General features: G+C 47.1%; 1 protein-coding gene across 1 annotated transcript in view; it reads left to right on the top strand.

Annotated features, from left to right (window-relative positions):
- LOC138255404 (dedicator of cytokinesis protein 2-like) overlaps positions 1 to 18,646 on the top strand; it is a 1,984,107-nt gene that overhangs the window by 676,941 nt on the left and 1,288,520 nt on the right. The window contains exon 27 of the mRNA XM_069205837.1: positions 18,308 to 18,364. Within this exon, the coding sequence (XP_069061938.1) occupies positions 18,308 to 18,364 (57 nt within the window). The remainder of the gene's footprint in view (positions 1 to 18,307; positions 18,365 to 18,646) is intronic.

Below are 18,646 nucleotides of genomic sequence, written 5' to 3'. Positions count from 1 at the left end.
GGAGATATGTTGAAGTCTCCTCCAGTTTGTTCAAACAAGGATTCTCTCAGATCTCTGGTCTGTCTCCTCTGGATGGAGAGGTCACACATGATGAGTGAAAGGTCCTGGCTTCTGGAAAGTCTCTTGGCAGCTGAGCAAGCCCTGTGCTCTTTGTGAAGACACAGCTTGAAGTTCACCTATTACCTGTTGCTAGGTTGTGAAGTCTGCTGAAGGGTACCCTTCCTGTACAAAATACTCTGCTCGGATAACTTTTAAAACTTTTCCTACTTCGTAAGTCTATTGTACAGTGCACCAAAAATGTAAAGTCGGAAAAGAAAGGAAAAATTAACGATTTTTGGTGGTGCTAAACCCTGTCTAATAATGTTAGTAGATGGGGTTTAGCGTCAAAAAAGTGTGGGTGGTAGCATAGGTGCACCCATGTATCACCCATGTAATGCCTCCTTGATGCAAAGATATGCAAAGATATGCAAAGCAGCGTTTCACGCTTTACGGTACTTTCCAACGCAAAACAAGTTTTACTCTGCAAAGTGAATCAAGAAAAAAACATTTTGTGCTGATGCTCACCCAGTGCAAAATGTTTGCGAATCTCCCCCTAACTGTAATACAAAATAGATACAACAGAGTGGAGCCCCAGCCCACAGCCCTAAGGACTGAGGAGCTGCCTCTGTGTTCCTGTCACTGATTTTGCCACCTCTGAGGCCAGGGGTCGCACAGTCAGTGCAAGGGGTCTCAAAGGGTGAGCCAAGGGTCGCAGGTGCGACCCCTGGGGACCCCTCAATGACGTCTAAGCCTGGGCTGCTTGTCCTCTCTCTGCCCTGGGAGTCACAGTCCTACTGGGAGGTCCTTGGCCTCTCGGGGAGCCTGTGACAGGCCTGTGGCCCAAGAACACCTGGCCAGGACTCTTCACCCGCACCCCTGCACCTCTGAGATCAGGGGTCACACAATCAGTGCCAGGGGTCTTAGGTGAGACCCCTGGGGACCCCTCAATGATGTCTAAGGCCGGCTGCTTGGCCTCTCTCTGCCCTGGGAGTCACAGTCCTACTGGGAGGTCCTTGGCCTCTCAGGGCAGCTGTGAGTAGTCCTGTGGCCCCAGAACACCTGGCCAGGACTCTTCCCCGCCCCCCTGCACCTCTGAGGTCAGGGGTCGCACAACCAGTGCCAGGGGTCAATGGCGTCTAAGCCTGGGCTGCTTGGCCTCTCCCTGCCCAGTCCAGTTCTACTAAGAGGTCCTTGGCCTCCAAGGGACCCTGTGGCAGACCTGTGGCCCCTGAACACCTGGCCAGGACTCTTCAGCAGCACCCCTGAACCTCTGGGGTCCCCTGCGTCTCATGCACTTGCAGGATAACTTGTCATGTTTTCTCAGGATACATCTCCTTCGGTCTGTGCACTCGTGTTTCTGTGCCCTCCCTGACCCCCCACACAGATGGGAGTCCTTGTGTTTCTCCCCAGACCTCTGAGGCAGATTTCGCCGAATCTTCGCAGCATTTCTCCTGCCTCCTTTGATAGATCTCTCCCCTCCCAGCTGTGGCTCTGACACCTCACAGAAGGCGAGCCTCGCTGATTTATGCCGCGATAAAAACATTCTCCCTCTGCATGAATTCAGGGAAGTAAAAATTGAGTTTATAATGAAATTCCACTTTAAAGCTTCTCTTTAGCAGGCTCGGCAAGGCCCGTGCGTAATGCAGGCTGCAGGGGCTCAGGAGAGACCCGAGGGGAACAAAATGACAGTTTCTGCTATGAAATAAAAAAAAAAACACAGCCCAGTCCCTCCCGAAAAGCCCAGGCCCTCGTTATCGCGTGCAAATACACCGTGAGTGTGCCATGACCAGAAACGTGGCCCTGAATATACCACCTACATTGTGAGTAAACGTGCAAAGGTGCGTCAGTGCGCCTTCGCACCATCAGCCGCCGCTCTCGGCGCTACAATCAACCATTGGCTGTTGTTTAACCCTCGTCAGTGTGCACCTCTTGAAGAATTCCCATGACTCCCCGGGGTTCTCGCCTTCTTTTGGTTGTACAAAGAGACCTAGTCATGGGACCCTTCACAACCTTCCATCGGAAAACGTGAGGTTCCTCAGTTTCAAGGGATGAATAGATCGATGCGTGGTATGCGGGGGCTGCCGCAGCGCCCTCTATCGAGTGACCATCTGGGCTTCATGTTGAAGGGTTTAGGAATGAACACGAAATCTGGTACAGGACCTTCCAATAAGTATGTATATATATGTGTACAGGGAGTGCAGAATTATTAGGCAAGTTGTATTTTTGAGGATTAATTTTATTATTGAACAACAACCATGTTCTCAATGAACCCAAAAAACTCATTAATATCAAAGCTGAATATTTTTGGAAGTAGTTTCTAGTTTGTTTTTAGTTTTAGCTATGTTAGGGGGATATCTGTGTGTGCAGGTGACTATCACTGTGCATAATTATTAGGCAACTTAACAAAAAAAAATATATACCCATTTAAATTATTTATTATTACCAGTGAAACCAATATAACATCTCAACATTCACAAATATACATTTCTGACATTCAAAAACAAAACAAAAACAAATCAGTGACCAATATAGCCACCTTTCTTTGCAAGGACACTCAAAAGCCTGCCATCCATGGATTCTGTCAGTGTTTTGATCTGTGCACCATCAACATTGCGTGCAGCAGCAACCACGGCCTCCCAGACACTGTTCAGAGAGGTGTACTGTTTTCCCTCCTTGTAAATCTCACATTTGATGATGGACCACAGGTTCTCAATGGGGTTCAGATCAGGTGAACAAGGAGGCCATGTCATTAGATTTCCTTCTTTTATACCCTTTCTTGCCAGCCACGCTGTGGAGTACTTGGACGCGTGTGATGGAGCATTGTCCTGCATGAAAATCATGTTTTTCTTGAAGGATGCAGACTTCTTCCTGTACCACTGCTTGAAGAAGGTGTCTTCCAGGAACTGGCAGTAGGACTGGGAGTTGAGCTTGACTCCATCCTCAACCCGAAAAGGCCCCACAAGCTCATCTTTGATGATACCAGCCCAAACCAGTACTCCACCTCCACCTTGCTGGCGTCTGAGTCGGACTGGAGCTCTCTGCCCTTTACCAATCCAGCCACGGGCCCATCCATCTGGCCCATCAAGACTCACTCTCATTTCATCAGTCCATAAAACCTTAGAAAAATCAGTCTTGAGATATTTATTGGCCCAGTCTTGACGTTTCAGCTTGTGTGTCTTGTTCAGTGGTGGTCGTCTTTCAGCCTTTCTTACCTTGGCCATGTCTCTGAGTATTGCACACCTTGTGCTTTTGGGCACTCCAGTGATGTTGCAGCTCTAAAATATGGCCAAACTGGTGGCAAGTGGCATCGTGGCAGCTGCACGCTTGACTTTTCTCAGTTCATGGGCAGTTATTTTGCGCCTTGGTTTTTCCACACGCTTCTTGCGACCCTGTTGACTATTTTGAATGAAACGCTTGATTGTTCGATGATCACGCTTCAGAAGCTTTGCAATTTTAAGAGTGCTGCATCCCTCTGCAAGATATCTCACTATTTTTGACTTTTCTGAGCCTGTCAAGTCCTTCTTTTGACCCATTTTGCCAAAGGAAAGGAAGTTGCCTAATAATTATGCACACCTGATATAGGGTGTTGATGTCATTAGACCACACCCCTTCTCATTACAGAGATGCACATCACCTAATATGCTTAATTGGTAGTAGGCTTTCGAGCCTATACAGCTTGGAGTAAGACAACATGCATAAAGAGGATGATGTGGTCAAAATACTCATTTGCCTAATAATTCTGCACTCCCTGTATTTGCTACTTGTATAGTGCAAATTTTGGATCTAATTTAGAAATTGGCGGACAGGTTACACGTCACCACTGTGCTGGATATCCTGTCTTTGGAAATCTAAATCCCATTATGATCAATCGGAGTTAGGGCCTGATTTAGAGTTTGGCGGAGGGGTTAATCAATCAATCAATCAATCAATCAGGATTTATAGAGCGCACTAATCACCCGTTAGGGTCTCAAGGCGCTGGGGGGGAGCTACTGGTCGTAAAGCCATGTCTTGAGGCGTTTCCTGAATGTCAAGAGGTCTTGGGTCTGGCGAAGGTGGAGCGGTAGGGAGTTCCAGGTCTTGGCGGCTAGGTGTCCGTCACAACGGTGACTGATATCCCGTGCACTGAACTATAAATCCCCTAGGATGTAATGGGATTATATTTCAGCAGATGGGCTATCTGTCACCGTTGTGACGGAGTGACTCGTTCACCAATATTTAAATTTAGATGCATCCGTACTTAATAATTATAGGCCTATTTCCGTGCTGCCAGCCCTCTCTAAGATTCTTGAAAAAATATGTGAACATTTATCTCTCCAACGTCCTTGAAGACAATAACATTCTTCATCAGGACACAGTGAAAAAATCAACAGTTCCTTGGGGAGGTAAGTATTGGTTAGTTTTGAAGGTAAGTAAGGCACTTACAAGTTCAAGTTCCTGGGCATAGGCAGTCCAACGTTGGGGGTTCAACGCAACCCCAAAGTTACCGCACCAGCAACACAGGGCCAGTCAGGTGCAGAGGTCGAAGGAGGGCCCAAAGCACATAGGCACCTATAGAGAACAGGAGAGCTCTGGTTCCAGTCTGCCAACAGGTAAGTACCTGCGTCTTCGGAGGGCAGACCGGGAGGGTTTTGTGGAGCACTGGGGGGGACACAAGTGGGCACACAAAACTCACCCTCAGTGGCACAGGGGCAGCCGGGTGCAGTGTGCAAAGCAGGCATTGGGTTTTGAATAGAAATCAATAGAGGGACCCAGGGGTCACTCTTGTGGTGGAGGCAGGGCACAGGGGGGCTTCTCGGGCCAGCCACCGACTGGGCTAGGCAGATGGTCGCCTGAGGGTCACTCCTGCACTGGAGTTCGGTTCCTTCTGGTCCTGGGGAATGCGGGTGCAGTGCTTGGTCCAGGCGTCGGGTTCCTTGTTTCAGGCAGTCGCGGTCAGGAGGAGCCTCTGGATTCTCTCTGCAGGCGTCGCTGTGGTGGTCCAGGGGGGGTCGTCTCAGGTTACTCATGAGGTCGCAGTCACCTGGGAGTCCTCCCTGTAGTGTTGGTTCTCTGGAGCTCGAGCCGGAGGCGTCGGGTGCAGAGTGTGAAGTCTCACTCTTCCGGCAAGAAGAGTGAGGTCTTTAAAAGTTGCAAGAAAGTTGCAAAGTTGTTGCTGTTTTTGAACAGAGCCGCTGTTCACGGGAGTTTCTTGATCCTTCGGGTTCTGGGCAGTCCTCTGAGTCCTCAGAGGTAGCTGGTCCCTGTCAGATGCGTTGCTGTACAGGTTCTTTGAGTCTGGCGACATCCCAGTAGGGCTGGGGCCAAGCCAGTTGTCGTCTCCGTCGTCTCTGCAGGGCTTTCAGGTCAGCAGCCCTTCTTCTTCTTGTAGGTTGCAGGAATCTGATTTCCTAGGTTCTGGGGTGCCCCTAAATACTAGATTTAGTGGTGTGTTTAGGTCTCGGGGGCAGTAGCCAATGGCTAATGTCCTGGAGGGTGGCTACACCCTCTTTGTGCCTCCTCCCTGAGGGGAGGGGAGCACATCCCTAATCCTAATGGGGCAATCCTCCAATCTCAAGATGGAGGATTTCTAAAGGGAGGGGTCACCTCAGCTCAGGACACCTTAGGGGCTGTCCTGACTGGTGGGTGACTCCTCCTTGTTTTTCTCATTATCTCCTCCAGCCATGCTGCCAAAAGTGGCCGGAGGGTCGGGCATCTCCACTAGCTGGGATGCCCTGGGGTGCTGTAACAAAAGGCATGAGCCTTTGAGGCTGACCGCCAGGTGTTACAGTTACCACATGTGAAGGTGAGAAGCACCTCCACCCAGTACAGCCTTTGTTCCTGGCCACAGAGTGACAAAGGCACTCACCCTATGTGGCCAGAAACTGGTCTGGTTGTGGCAGGCTGGCAGAAACTGGTCAGCCTAGCACTGGGAGTCGGACTAGTATGCAGGGGGCATCTCTAAGATGCCCTCTGTGTGCATTTTGCAATAAATCCCACACTGGCATCAGTGTGCATTTATTGTGCTGAGAAGTTTGATACCAAACTTCCTAGATTTCAGTGTAGCCATTATGGAACTGTGGACTTCGTGTTTGACAGACTCCCAGACTATGTACTCTTTATGGCTACCCTGCACTTACAATGTCTAGGGTTTTGCTTAGACACTGTAGGAGCATAGTGCTCATGCAACTGTGCCCTCGTCTGTGGTATAGTGCACCCTGCCTTAGGGCTGTAAGGCCTGCTTGCGGGGTGACTTACCTATGCCACAGGCAGTGGGTTAACGGCATGGCACTCTGAGGGGAGTGCCATGTCGACTTAGTCATTTTCTCCCCACCAGCACACACAAGCTGTGAGGCAGTGTGCATGTGTCGAGTAAGCGGTCTCCAGGGTGGCAATATACATGCTGCAGCCCTTAGAGACCTTCCCTGGCCCCAGGACCCTTGGTACCAGGGGTACCAGTTACAAGGAACTTATCTGTGTGCCAGGGCTGTGCCAATTGTGGGAACAAAGGTACAGTTTAGGGAAAGAACACTGGTGCTGGGGCCTGGTTAGTAGGGTCCCAGCACACTTTCAATCATAATTGGCATCAGCAAAAGGCAAAATGTTAGGGGGTAACCATGCCAAGGGAGTCATTTCCCTACACTGTTGTTCTGGTTTTAGTGGGGATCCATTTGTAGATCTTCTGAAGCATGCGGAGGGTGTTGAAGCAGGAGGAGGAGATGGTGTTGACTTGCTGGGTCATAGATAGTGAAGAGTCCAGGATGAATCCCAGGTTGCATGCGTGGTCGGTGGGTGTCGATGCTGTTCCCAGTAAGGCAGGCCACCAGGAGTCACCCCATACGGAGGGGGTGGGTCCGAAGATGAGGACCTCAGTCTTGTCGGAATTCAGTTTCAGACAGCCGTTCTTCATCCATTTGGCGATGGCCTTCATTACTTCATGGAGGTTGGTCTTGGTGGTAGTGGGGTCTTTTTTGAGGGAGAAGATCAGCTGGGTGTCATCGGCATATGAGATGATGTTGAGGGTGTGGGATCGGGCGATGTTAGCAAGCGGAGCCATGTAGACGTTGAAGAGGGTCAGGCTGAGGGATGAACCCTGGGGTACGCCACAGATGATTTTGATGGCTTCAGACCATGATGGAGGGAAGCGGACTCTCTGAGTTCTGCCGGTGAGGAAGGAGGTGATCCAGTCCAGGGCTCTGTCGTGATGATGATGGCACATCTGAATGCATAGAGATCAGCATCTGGCCAGCAACTCAACATATAGGGTCTTATTTAGAACTCGGCCAATAGGTTACTTCCTTACAAAGTTCACGGCTAACTGTCCCCCGAAATCTAAATCCCATTATATCCTATCTGAGTTCTAAATCAAGCCCATATTTGTATTCTGTCCTGCTGGACAGAGTAAAAAACATGTTGGGGATAAAACATCCCTTTTGTTGGACCGGCCTGAGTCTGCCAGGCACATACGTCCAAACATTCAAGGCAGGCTGCAAAGGTATGCATTTGCTGCCAAAACTGTAGGGATCAAATCTTAGCACAACATACAACAAGGTATATGTAGTTCTTGTAAAAACAAAATCGAATTCAGAAATTTGTATAACTACATTATACAGGAGGATAGAAATATTGCTTGCATTCGGTATCACAAGGCCATGTCTGCGTATATTGTGAAGAAAAGGGGGGAAAATTATAGGGATAGGCGCTAACAGATTATCACCAAAACATTTGTTTAACAATAGATAGTAAATACGGTGCCCCCGAACGGAGGGTCCTCCCAGCACCTCTAGTGTTTCTCCAATAGGAAAAACCAAACTGATTCAAAAGGCAAGGCCACTCGTATGAAATAAGATAAGAGTCTGTACAGTTTGGTTCTTGGTCTTCGGAGAATCAATATATAATCCCAACAGAGTTAAAGTTCAGTGTCTTTATTCTTGGGCGAGGTTTTCATACATGTTCATCACATCGTCATGACGAGGAGTTTCACACACACTCCTGAGACCTTACTCTGTGTCTCTTCTATACCTTATACCTCTAGATCGCACCGTAAAAGATTTTGGATCCATACGTGCTGACTTATGAGTACTCCCTCACGAAGACTCGGGGATGATAGTGTTTTGCCCCCGTCACGTGATTCCCACTACTCTTTCTCTATTGATCGTACATTATCTTGAAGAGTTTTACTTGATTAGGATAAGCCATTTATTAATGTTAACACCTTACTTATATTTTGCCCTGAGGAAGTCAATGAGGTTAATTTCTCGGAGACGAAACACGTGTTGGCTGTTGGATGTTGTTGTGATGACCACATATGGAATCTTTCTGATGTGATGAACATGTATGAAAACCTCGCACAAGAATAAAGACACTGAACTTTAACTCTGTTTGGATTATATATTGATTCTCCGAAGACCAAGAACCTAACTACACAGACTCTTATCTTATTTCATACGAGTGCCCTTGCCTTTTGAAACATGCCTGCGTTTGCTTGAAGATTAGCCCCCATATCTGCTTGTCCCTTCCTGGCTGAGAGAGTCTTCATGGAAGTTTTCACCAGCTCTGTGCTGGTCCAATGCTCTGTTAATTACCTAAATGGGTAAATGTTTGTTTTTACTGGGACCACAGTGCCTCTGCTGCCTCCAAGCCTAACTAGGAGCCCTGATGTCCTTTCTGATGGTCCAATTACTCCTGAAAAGTAGAGGGGCAAAAGACAATGACAAGTGGAACTTTTGCTCCTAAGCAGAGACCGCGGCCAATTTCAAAATCACATGTAACATCCTGCCTAATCTGGCCTGCCCTAAAGAAGCAGGCAAAGGATTAGCGGTATCATAAAATAGGATCAAGACTTTGAGAAAGAAGAAATACTAACTGTTCTGTTAAATAAACGAAAACAGGCACGTATCATGGTACTAAATCATCTTTGTACCAGGATTGGACCTGTGAGTTCCTCTACTGGATTCAGGGCACACTGGGGGCCATGTGACACTGAGCCCTGATTGTCTGCTGGCTGGAGTGCTCTATGCCATGAACCTGCCAGGATCCTTTAAACAAAGAGATGTGTGCCATTCGCCCTCATCTTGAAGCCAATCTAGGAGGACTTCTGGAACCAGTATTTAAAGGCAGTGGTCGCTGCCCAGAAGCTGAACTTACCTGCAGCAATCTCCATAAATGCCGCTCTGAAGTCTTCTTGAGCTTGGTAATGTGACCTTCTCCACCTGAAAGCTTTCGTCTTGAAGTTTTTCTTCTTCTGAAACTATGTAAAGGTGACCTTCTCCATCCCAAATCTCTTGTCATCATGTTTTTTTCTTCACTCTGAGCTCCTGCCAAGAGTCTCTTGAGCTGAGGAGGCCTCATCAGACAGCGCCTGCATCCAGCAGCAGCAGGCAGCCGCGCAGAATCATAATGCAGTCAAGGACACCTTCTGTAACCACCAGTGTGCACTGGTGACCTCTGACTCTGGTGCAAATGCTCCATTAGACTGTAGATGTGGGAAGAGCTCCAGAAAGCTGTAAAGAAAACATTATTTAAGGAAACTACATAAAAAGGAGATGAAATGGGCCCGTCATCAAGCAGACCCATTAGTCTGGTACGTGTTGCAGGCACCCTGAATGCTAAATGTCCGCTCTGCCTGTGCACCATTGGACCAAAAGGCAAGATATTGTGAAGGATTCATGAGCAGGACTCAGGCTGCCTTAATGCAGGCCATCAGCTTTACGGGAATGCCTGGTAGATAGGGCACTGAGGTTCTCAGTTCTTCTTTGAGGCCACTTCTTCGAACTTTAGTTTTTTCACACTTTAAATACTGTTCTTCGTATATATTTTTAGGGCACACTTCAGACTATTCAAAATTCCAGTGCTTTGTGAATCCCTCCCTCCTTCTTGTTTGTACTTCTCCCTATCTTTCCCAACTTCACAGGTCAACTTTATCTTTTCAGCTTAGGTTCCTCCTTTTGTGTATTTGTATTTGTGCTTCCACTTTTCAGCTCCACTATCCCGTTGTTCATTTATTTCTTTGCATATACCCTGTTGGGCTTGGCCCTTTCTGCAGGGTCCTCCCCAGACTTTATGCCTTCACCCTCCTGTTTTCTGAATACACATTTTTGTTAGCTTTTAGGACTCTGCATGCTTTACCACTCTTAACCAGTGCTAAAGCAGTTTCTTCTTAAAACATGGTAAAATTGGCGTATACCCAACTGGCACATTTAATTTATTTCTAAGTCCCTAGTAAAGTGGTGCCACATGTACCCAAGGCCTGTAAATGAAATGCTGCTAGTGAACATGCATCACTTACTGTGCCACCCACCTAAGTAGCCCTTTAAACATGCCTCAGCCCTGCCACTGCAGCCTGTGTGTTCAGTTTTAAACTGCCATTTAGGCCTTCGAAAGTAAACCTTTTGCCAGGCCTAAACATTCATTTTTAATATATATGAGTCAGACCTAGGGTAGGCCCTAAACAGCCCATGGGCAGGGTGCACTGTATTTAAAAAGTCGAACACTCACTTTCAACCTTTACATTACATGTGCTAGTAGTGAAAAACTCAGAACTTAATTTTTCCCTATTGCAAGACCTGTCTCTTCCATAGGATAACATTGGGTTAACATACATTTAATAAATGATAACTTTCAAATAGGAGCAGCTAGGAATGTAGCGCTTGGTGTCTAAAAAAATGTAATTTAAAACCCTCTTTAATGGTAAAGTTGAATTTTAAGTCACGATTATGAAAATGCCGCTTTTAGAAAGTTGGCATTTTCTAGTCCCAACCGTTTGGTGCCTGTAACCAGGTCACATGGCTAGGTGTAGCTGGCAGTTAGTCTTTGTGTGTTGCTCCCAGACAGTGAGACAAAAGGGAAATTGGTGGCAGGACGGGCCATCTCTGACTTGATTGGATGAGGAGCTGTCACCTACCCTACTTGCACATTACAAAGGCTCTGCCAGGGATACTCACAAAAGGTTTCACGCTGGTCTTTCGTGCCCCCAGATAAGCTGGGGCCAAGGCAGGAAGGCATGGAATTCTAAACACCTCTGAAGGTGTAAATCTCCAGAATTGTCTCCTACTTCAAAGCTGGCGCCGAGTATAAATATCGGACCCTCAGATTAAACTCTTCAGTACATCTCTGGACCAGTGGTAGACACAGAAGGACTGCTGGGCTGCTCTGCAAGAAGGACTGCCAGTCTGTTGCCTGAAAAGAACAGGACCTGCATTTTGAAACAAGGACCACCAGAGTGACTCCAAGTGCTACTTGGCAGACCTCCAGATCAGAACCTCAGAGACATAAAAGGCTCCAAACTCCTTGTCCCCAGCACCTCGACTCTGTCTGCTGTGAGTATTGGCCCCAAGTGGTTTCACCCCAGTTCTGGACTCTTGGAAGAGGGCCTGAAGTTTCTCTGCCAATTCTGTGTACAAAACTGATGCAATAGGACGCAATACCTCACAGCACCACTTTGGAACCGCTGCTGTGTGACACAACCCCAATGCAGGACATGGCATCGCAGCCCACAGCCTCCTCGGAACCGGCACTGCACAACGCATCCTCGATGCAGTCCTCTGCATCACAAGAGCTCCCCGACGGCATCCTGCACAAGGACTCAGGACTTGACATCGCAGCCCCACAGCCTACTCGGAAACACCACAGTACAATGTATCCTCAATGCCGGACTGTGCATCACAAGCAACTCATTGGCGGCATCTTCAACGATGATGCAGGACTCCAAATTGCAGTCCCAGTTTCCCTGGGACTGATGCTGTGTGACTCATCCTCAATGCGGGATCTCGCAATGCTCTGCACCAGGATATAAAGTACTTTTCTTCAGCGGGTCTACTTTGGTCCTCATATCTGGCTTGCGCTCCAGCATGGTCGGCCTGAGCTTGTGACTTTGTCCTGGACAGATAACCACAGTTTGTGCTTCTAGTTGCTATTGTCACTTAAATCTTTAAAGCGCATATCACAGGTCCTTCTGATTGGATTTTTGTTGTTTTGATCTCAAATACTTCATGACATTTGACTCTAGTTTTCTAAGTTGGTGTGGGATTTTTCTTATATTGTGTTTTCCCTTTATCAATCAATCAGGAATTTGTAAAGCCCACTACTCACCCTTGAGGGTCTCAAGGCGCTGAGGAGGGGAGGGGAGAGAAGGGGTGGAGGTGCTGCTACTGCTCGAACAGCCAGGTCTTGAGAAGTTTCCTGAAGGTAAGGAGGTCTTTGGTCTGGCGCGGGTGGGTGGGAAGAGTGTTCCAAGTTTTGGTGGCGAGGTGCAAGAATGATCTATCATCGGCTGTAGTTCTGCGGACGCGTGGGACGGTTGCCTCTGACTGTTTGAAGTGCTGCATGAACACTTGACACATTGCCCCTAAATTAAACCTGGCTGCCTTTGTGCCAAGCTACCAGAGGGGTGACCACGGGTTAATTTGGGATCTGCTTATGGTTCACGTTGACAAGAATTGTGTTTGCTGCTTGGGTAGGATTCCTCCCCTCAAAGAGTAACCCAATTTCCTACATACTCCCTCTCGGTCTTTATGTTCTGTTTCTAGGATCCATTGATTGTCCCACGGCTTTTCTGTGTTGTGTCTTGGTTTTACTCATTTTGTTCTCCTGGGTACCAAACTGTGGCTGAACTTCTTGTTGATGTTAGAAGGCCTCTACCACGTCTTCATGTAAGAAACGTCTACATGAATATCTTGTTACCATGCAATCAAGGTTGAGCCCCTGCTGTGCTGTCTTTGGTATTTTTCTTTAATTTGGTCAAACTTCTTTGTTTTGGATACTAGTGCTATGATGCATATATTCAAATAAATAGATAAATAAATAAAATGTCTGAGCATTCAGCTGGGCGTAGGTTCAAACTAAGTCCAAAACGATAAATGGATCCAACCTTTGAAGAGATGTGACAGAATCTGATCACCAAAGAGATTAAGTGATCCAGTATTGACGAGCTACGGTCTCTGAGGACTTAAGCAGATTATGGTTTTGGGTGATACTGTCTATTCACAAGTGCAGTTTACACAGTCAGCAATGAACCAACTTCAGCCCAGAGGTGTGTTTTCAGTAGACACACCTGCTTTGCAGCCTTGCATGAATACTATTTTGGGAGCAAGCTTCAAGGAATGTTGTCCCAGGACCTTTGAACATGAAGAGAAGTGGTGGTCAAGGGAAATGATAGACCACGTCCTGTTCCAGGGACGTTAGACGACCATGGGGTGTGTGATCCAAAGAAATCATTCAATGAGACTTGGGGCAGGGAAGGACCTAACTTGAACAAAGACATGTTCTCAAGCAGTGATAAAGTGCTATTTCTTTCCAGGGTTGAGGGCTGGGTCAAGTGCAGCTAGAACCATCGAGGATGACATCACCTGGGACTGAGGAACAGAGTGAAAGGAGGTGATAAATAACATTACAAAGATAATCCAGAAATGAAAGACCATGGAACTAGAGAACTAAAACATCAAGGAGGAGAAGAGGAAGATGTCTGATGGGTCACTTCAAGAAAAACGGCAGGCCCTCAAAGCAGTGGAAGGACACCGTTAAGTAAAAGGGTTCATTAGGGAGAATACAGGCAGGCAGAGTGTGGAATGTTTTAGCAGAAGATGCAAAACTGCTGTCGGGTGCCTGAGCAGTTGAGCTCCTTTTGTGTGGATAATACTTGAGAATTAAGTGCCACATCTAATGGTGAAGCACAGATCTCTGGGGCTTACTGCAGTAGTCCAGTTGAAGATGGTGAGAACATCTTCTTCGCTTTGTTTTTGCCGCATGTAGCTTCCCATGTGAGACTCATCTGCCACTCAAGGGCTCTCACCAAGACCTGGCAGAGCCTCATTTTTAGGCACTTTGAGATCAAGGTCTCCATGGCCAACCCTGAATGATCTTTCAAGACCCAATTCCCATGTTGTTGCACATGTCACCAGATGGTTCCAAGCCACCGGAACAACTTATAGACAGTCTTGGGCCCCTGGTAATTGAAATATTGTATTCTGTGAGTTGTAGTCTTGGTTCACTTTAGTTGAAATTCATAAACTAATATGTCTAAAAATAATTATTTGTAAAAAGCAAGCCTAGCAATGGACTAGTCGTGGTAAAGCCATCTAGAAACCTTACTTATACTGTCAAAACTCGCTAGGTATACTTAAATTGCAAGGAGAGGGGTTAGAGGATTTAAGGGGTACACCCGTCTTTAGGGGATTAAAGTTAGGCTCCCAAAAGTGACTTTGGGCTACATTAAATATTGGCAGATAAATTACTCCATCACAACGGTGACAGATATCCCATCTGACAAAATTTAAATCCCATTATTTCCTAAGAAATATAGATTTTGGAGGATGGGATATCCGTTCCACTGTGACAGAGTAAGCCGTCCGCCAATATCTAAATCAGGCCCAGTGTCTGAAAATCAAATGAGAGTAAATCCCTACTTACAGAATTGACTCACCTCATACTTTTTAAAGGCCTCTTACTCACCCAACAGTTGTTTGGTGACATGCTTCATCATAGAGTCTCATCAATACTCAGGTATCGGGGACGTGGTGCAATGCTTAAATACAAGGGAGCCCGAATAGAGGCGGGAGGGACTGTGAGGGAGGGGTTCGCCAAGGAAAGGTTAGTGATTTTAAAATTGCCTTCACAGTACCTGGAATTCGCTTTATTCTTGGGTCTGTTTTTGCAAGGTTAAAAACTGATATGGGGATAAATAGGATGGGGTGGGTCACTATTTTCCTTCTGGCCACTTTTTCCTGTCTGTCTACATGTTTCGAGCCAGACTCTTAGTTCCAATTTTGTATGTAGGGACTTAGGGCCAGATGTATGAAAATTGTTTTGCACTCGCAAACGGTGCGAATCGCAAAATTAGGCCGTTTATGAGTGCAAAACAGTGGTCTGTGATGCATGAACGGCATTGGCAGACCACAAATATGAAATCGCAAAAATTGCGATTTCTTGCGTTGCGACCTGGTTTTGCGAGTCGCAATTTGCGATTCGCAAAATCCTCATCGCAAGGAGATGCTGCAAAAAATCGCAAATTGCAATTTTTCGCAGAATGGCATTTTGCACATGCAAAATACCATGAAAAGAAACCAGGTGGTAACCTGGTGCAAAATTAAAAAATGCGTTTTTAAATTGAACATGTAAAGCACACATGCCCTTTTGGCATGTGTGCACCTTACATGTCCCCCAAAAATTTTTTGGGGTGCAGCAGAGGGGGCCTTAGGCCCCCAGCACCCTGGGCTTTTGCATTTCCAAAATTGCGGTTTCTGGTTCAGAAATTGCAATTTTGGAAATGCAAAAAATTCGCAGCTATGGGCCAATAGGCCCATAGCTGCGAATGGGGCCGGTATCGCAATTTGCGATTCGGTAATAGCATTTGCGATGTTTAAGAAATCGCTATTACCGAATCGCAAATGTGATACATGGCACTTTGCGAGTCGGAAATAGCAATTTCTTAAAAATCACTATTTCCGACTCGCAAAGGGCCGTGATGACACATCTGGCCCTTAAACTCTTTAATACCCATTCAACACTACTTTAGAAAGTGTAATAACTTGTTAGCACAGCAGTTTTAGTTGTCCCAATGCAGATAATGTTCCTAAAAAGTCATACAATTGTTTCTGAGGATCACACCAAGATCTGTATGAAATTTATGAATTTTTGAGTACTCGAAGAACTCCAGGAGGGGCCAATGAAATCTACGACAGTCAGACATTTTCATGAGTACTCAAGGGAGTTCGCATATGCCAGTGTAGGATTGTACGAGGTCTAAAACACAAACACGCATGTTCTATCATTCCCCAGGGAGCAACATCTTGCTCTACATGGAGAAACTCCTCCACCTGCCCCCCATGCCTTGTTGGCTGAATAATGACCTCTTCATCTGTATCCTGGACACACGCACACTCCTGCCCTGAACAGGTGTGAATGACCTGGTTACTTGCGGATAATCTTCATTACTCTGAGTCCAGGTCTTCCTTGTTACAGTCCTGGCATAGCCCGCTCACCCAGTTTTTATTGATTGACATTCTGCTTAATTACAACAGGAAGTTCTGCCCCGGAAGTGAGGTATTTCAGTGCTTCTGGGAAAGGGCGGCCATGTTGGGGGAAGTATCAAGGTTGGGCTACGGGAAGCATTATCAGCAGGGACAGGAGAGGAACTCTATGGTCAGGGTTGGACGGGGAAGACGGACGAGGAGGTGACCGCTAGACATGCAGCGAGTGATGCAGGAGTAGATGTTCAATAGGGGCCCAATTTTTTCCCTTTGAAAGGGAAATGGAATTCTGGCAGGGTATTTATAGAGGTTGTAATTTACCTTATTGATAAGGACCGTGGCTACATTTCCACACCCCCAGTATCAATGACTGGCAATACCACTAGGAGAGGAGGACATTTTACCCAAAGCAGTATTTTTGTGTAACGAAGGCCCATATCCTCCTTGGTTGGGTATATTGGGTATATTGAGTGTGAGCGTGGGAGTGAACACGTGGCATTGGTTGACTTTGAGGCCTACAGATCCCTAGTGTGGGCCAGATGAGGAGGCGCGCCTGTGTCTACGAATACCTCAAAATAGCTGCATTTGTCTATCTCAGATTGTGTTTGAACTGTTTGTTGGGGATGAATGTAAAGGCAGACTGGTGAGCCACGGGTTAATTAGCCATACCTGCTCACCACTTGTAAATATGGGGGCGTATTTACGAGCCCCATGCACCACAGTTATATCACTTTTTGTGACGCAACAGTGGTGCTTAACCTTGCATCCACGTCTATGAGGCCGCACAAAGCCACTCTGCATGGCTTCGAATGGCCTCATAGGTATGGGTAAGGCAAGGCAGTGCAAGTCACTGCGTTGCCTCACTCTGCTCTAGGGAGGCGATCAATGAGCGTTGCGGTCGGTTTTCACACTCAACACCCATGGATGTTGACGCATCTCCAGATTTACAAGAGCGAGCTTTGAAACCTAGGGATGCACCAAAACCGTACGCCTCCCCAGGGGAGGCGCAGGCAGGAGAAATATTCTTTTTTCTCCTTGTTTTTTCCTCTTTCTGCTGCACACACAGGAAGAGGAAAAAGCCTCCCAAGATTGTCTTTGTGCAAGAAAGTGCCCCTTCCTGCTAAAAAGAAATCCTGCATGCAATGCAGACACAATTGGGAGGCATGGTGCAAGGGTGCCTGCATTGATGCTAGGCAGCCCACTGTGTGCCAGCACAAGGGGAAAGGACAGGAATGCGCCACATTCTATAGATACAGCGCATTAATACGCTTTCACTTTGACGCAGGACGGCCCCACAAGGTGGCATGCTGTGCTGTCGTATGACAAATCCCCATAAATATGCCCCATGGTTTGCAGTAGTATATGAAAGGACAAGGGCCCATATTTATACTTTTTGACGCAAACCAGCGCTGGCGCTGGTTTGCGTCAAAAGTTTTACTGCCGGCTAACGCCATTTCTACGCGCCATGTGGGAGCCTTGTTTAAGGAATGACATTGGCCGGTGCTGCGGACTGGTCTGAATTTTAAAACAATTACTCAAACCAGGCAGCCCTGGCGTAGGGGAAAATGGGGGTTGTCAGTCAAAAAATGGTGCAAGTCAGGTATGAGGCAAAAATCAGGCCTCAAACCTGACTTGCGCCATTTTTAGTAAAGACAGGAGTCATGCCCACTTGCCCAATGGCCATGCCCAGGGGACTTCTGTCCCCTGGGCATGGTCATTGGGCACAGTGGCATGTAGGGGGCCCCAATTAGGCCCCCCTGTGCCACCTTAAAAAAATATACAAAATACTTACCTGAACTTACCTGTACTTACCTGGGATGGGTCCCCCCATCCATGGGTGTCCTCCAGGGGTGGGCGAGGGTGGCAGGGTGTGCCCCTGGGGGCAGGGAAGGGCACCTCTGGACTCCTTCTGAGCCCATAGGTCCCTTAACACCTGCCCTGACCCAGGCGTTAAAAAACGTTTTTTAAGGCCCACCCCGTCATGTGCGTCGAAATGCCGCTGGCGTATAAATAAGGCGCACAGGCCTTAAAGTCATTTTTTGGGTGGGAACGCCTACCTTGCATATCATTAACGCAAGGCAGTTTCCCACATCCGAAAAATGACGCACACGGTGGAATTTTGACGTCCGCGGGCTCGGGCGTCAAAGTTTAAATATGGCGCAGACATAGTATAAATATGCCCCAAGGTTTCTACAACATAGGACCATGCCTACATCCACCCTCACAATAATATTCACTTGATGAAACGCTAGCAGCTTAGCTCTGCATCTAACCCTTCACAGGGCTTATTGTACATTGTTGACAATCGCATCTTTTTTTTATTTTAGGGCGCCAACGATGTTCCTCCATCCAAAGAAAATGTTGCCTCTGCAGAAATGGAATCGGTAAGAGAATGAGACTTGTCTTTGGTGGATCTTCAATGCAATTGTCAGACATGCAAGGCTGTGCTGGTGCCGGTCAGCTGAAAGCCCATTTCACAGCCTCTGGATGTGGTTTCTTGAGGCCAAAATATCAGGTTCTAAAAGATGAGGAAGGCTAAAGGCCTTGTGCAGGGTGTGTACAGCTTTGCTACTTACTACATAAAGCTGCTTACCTCTGGTGCCTATATGGATCACCAGCTCCAGCCGCTAGTCTTCAACACAGTACACACCCGTGGCCTGAATCAC

Source organism: Pleurodeles waltl, chromosome 1_1 (genome assembly GCF_031143425.1).
Source record: "Pleurodeles waltl isolate 20211129_DDA chromosome 1_1, aPleWal1.hap1.20221129, whole genome shotgun sequence".
Taxonomy (NCBI): Eukaryota; Metazoa; Chordata; class Amphibia; order Caudata; family Salamandridae; genus Pleurodeles; species Pleurodeles waltl.
This window is presented reverse-complemented; position numbering and strand designations above follow the sequence as displayed.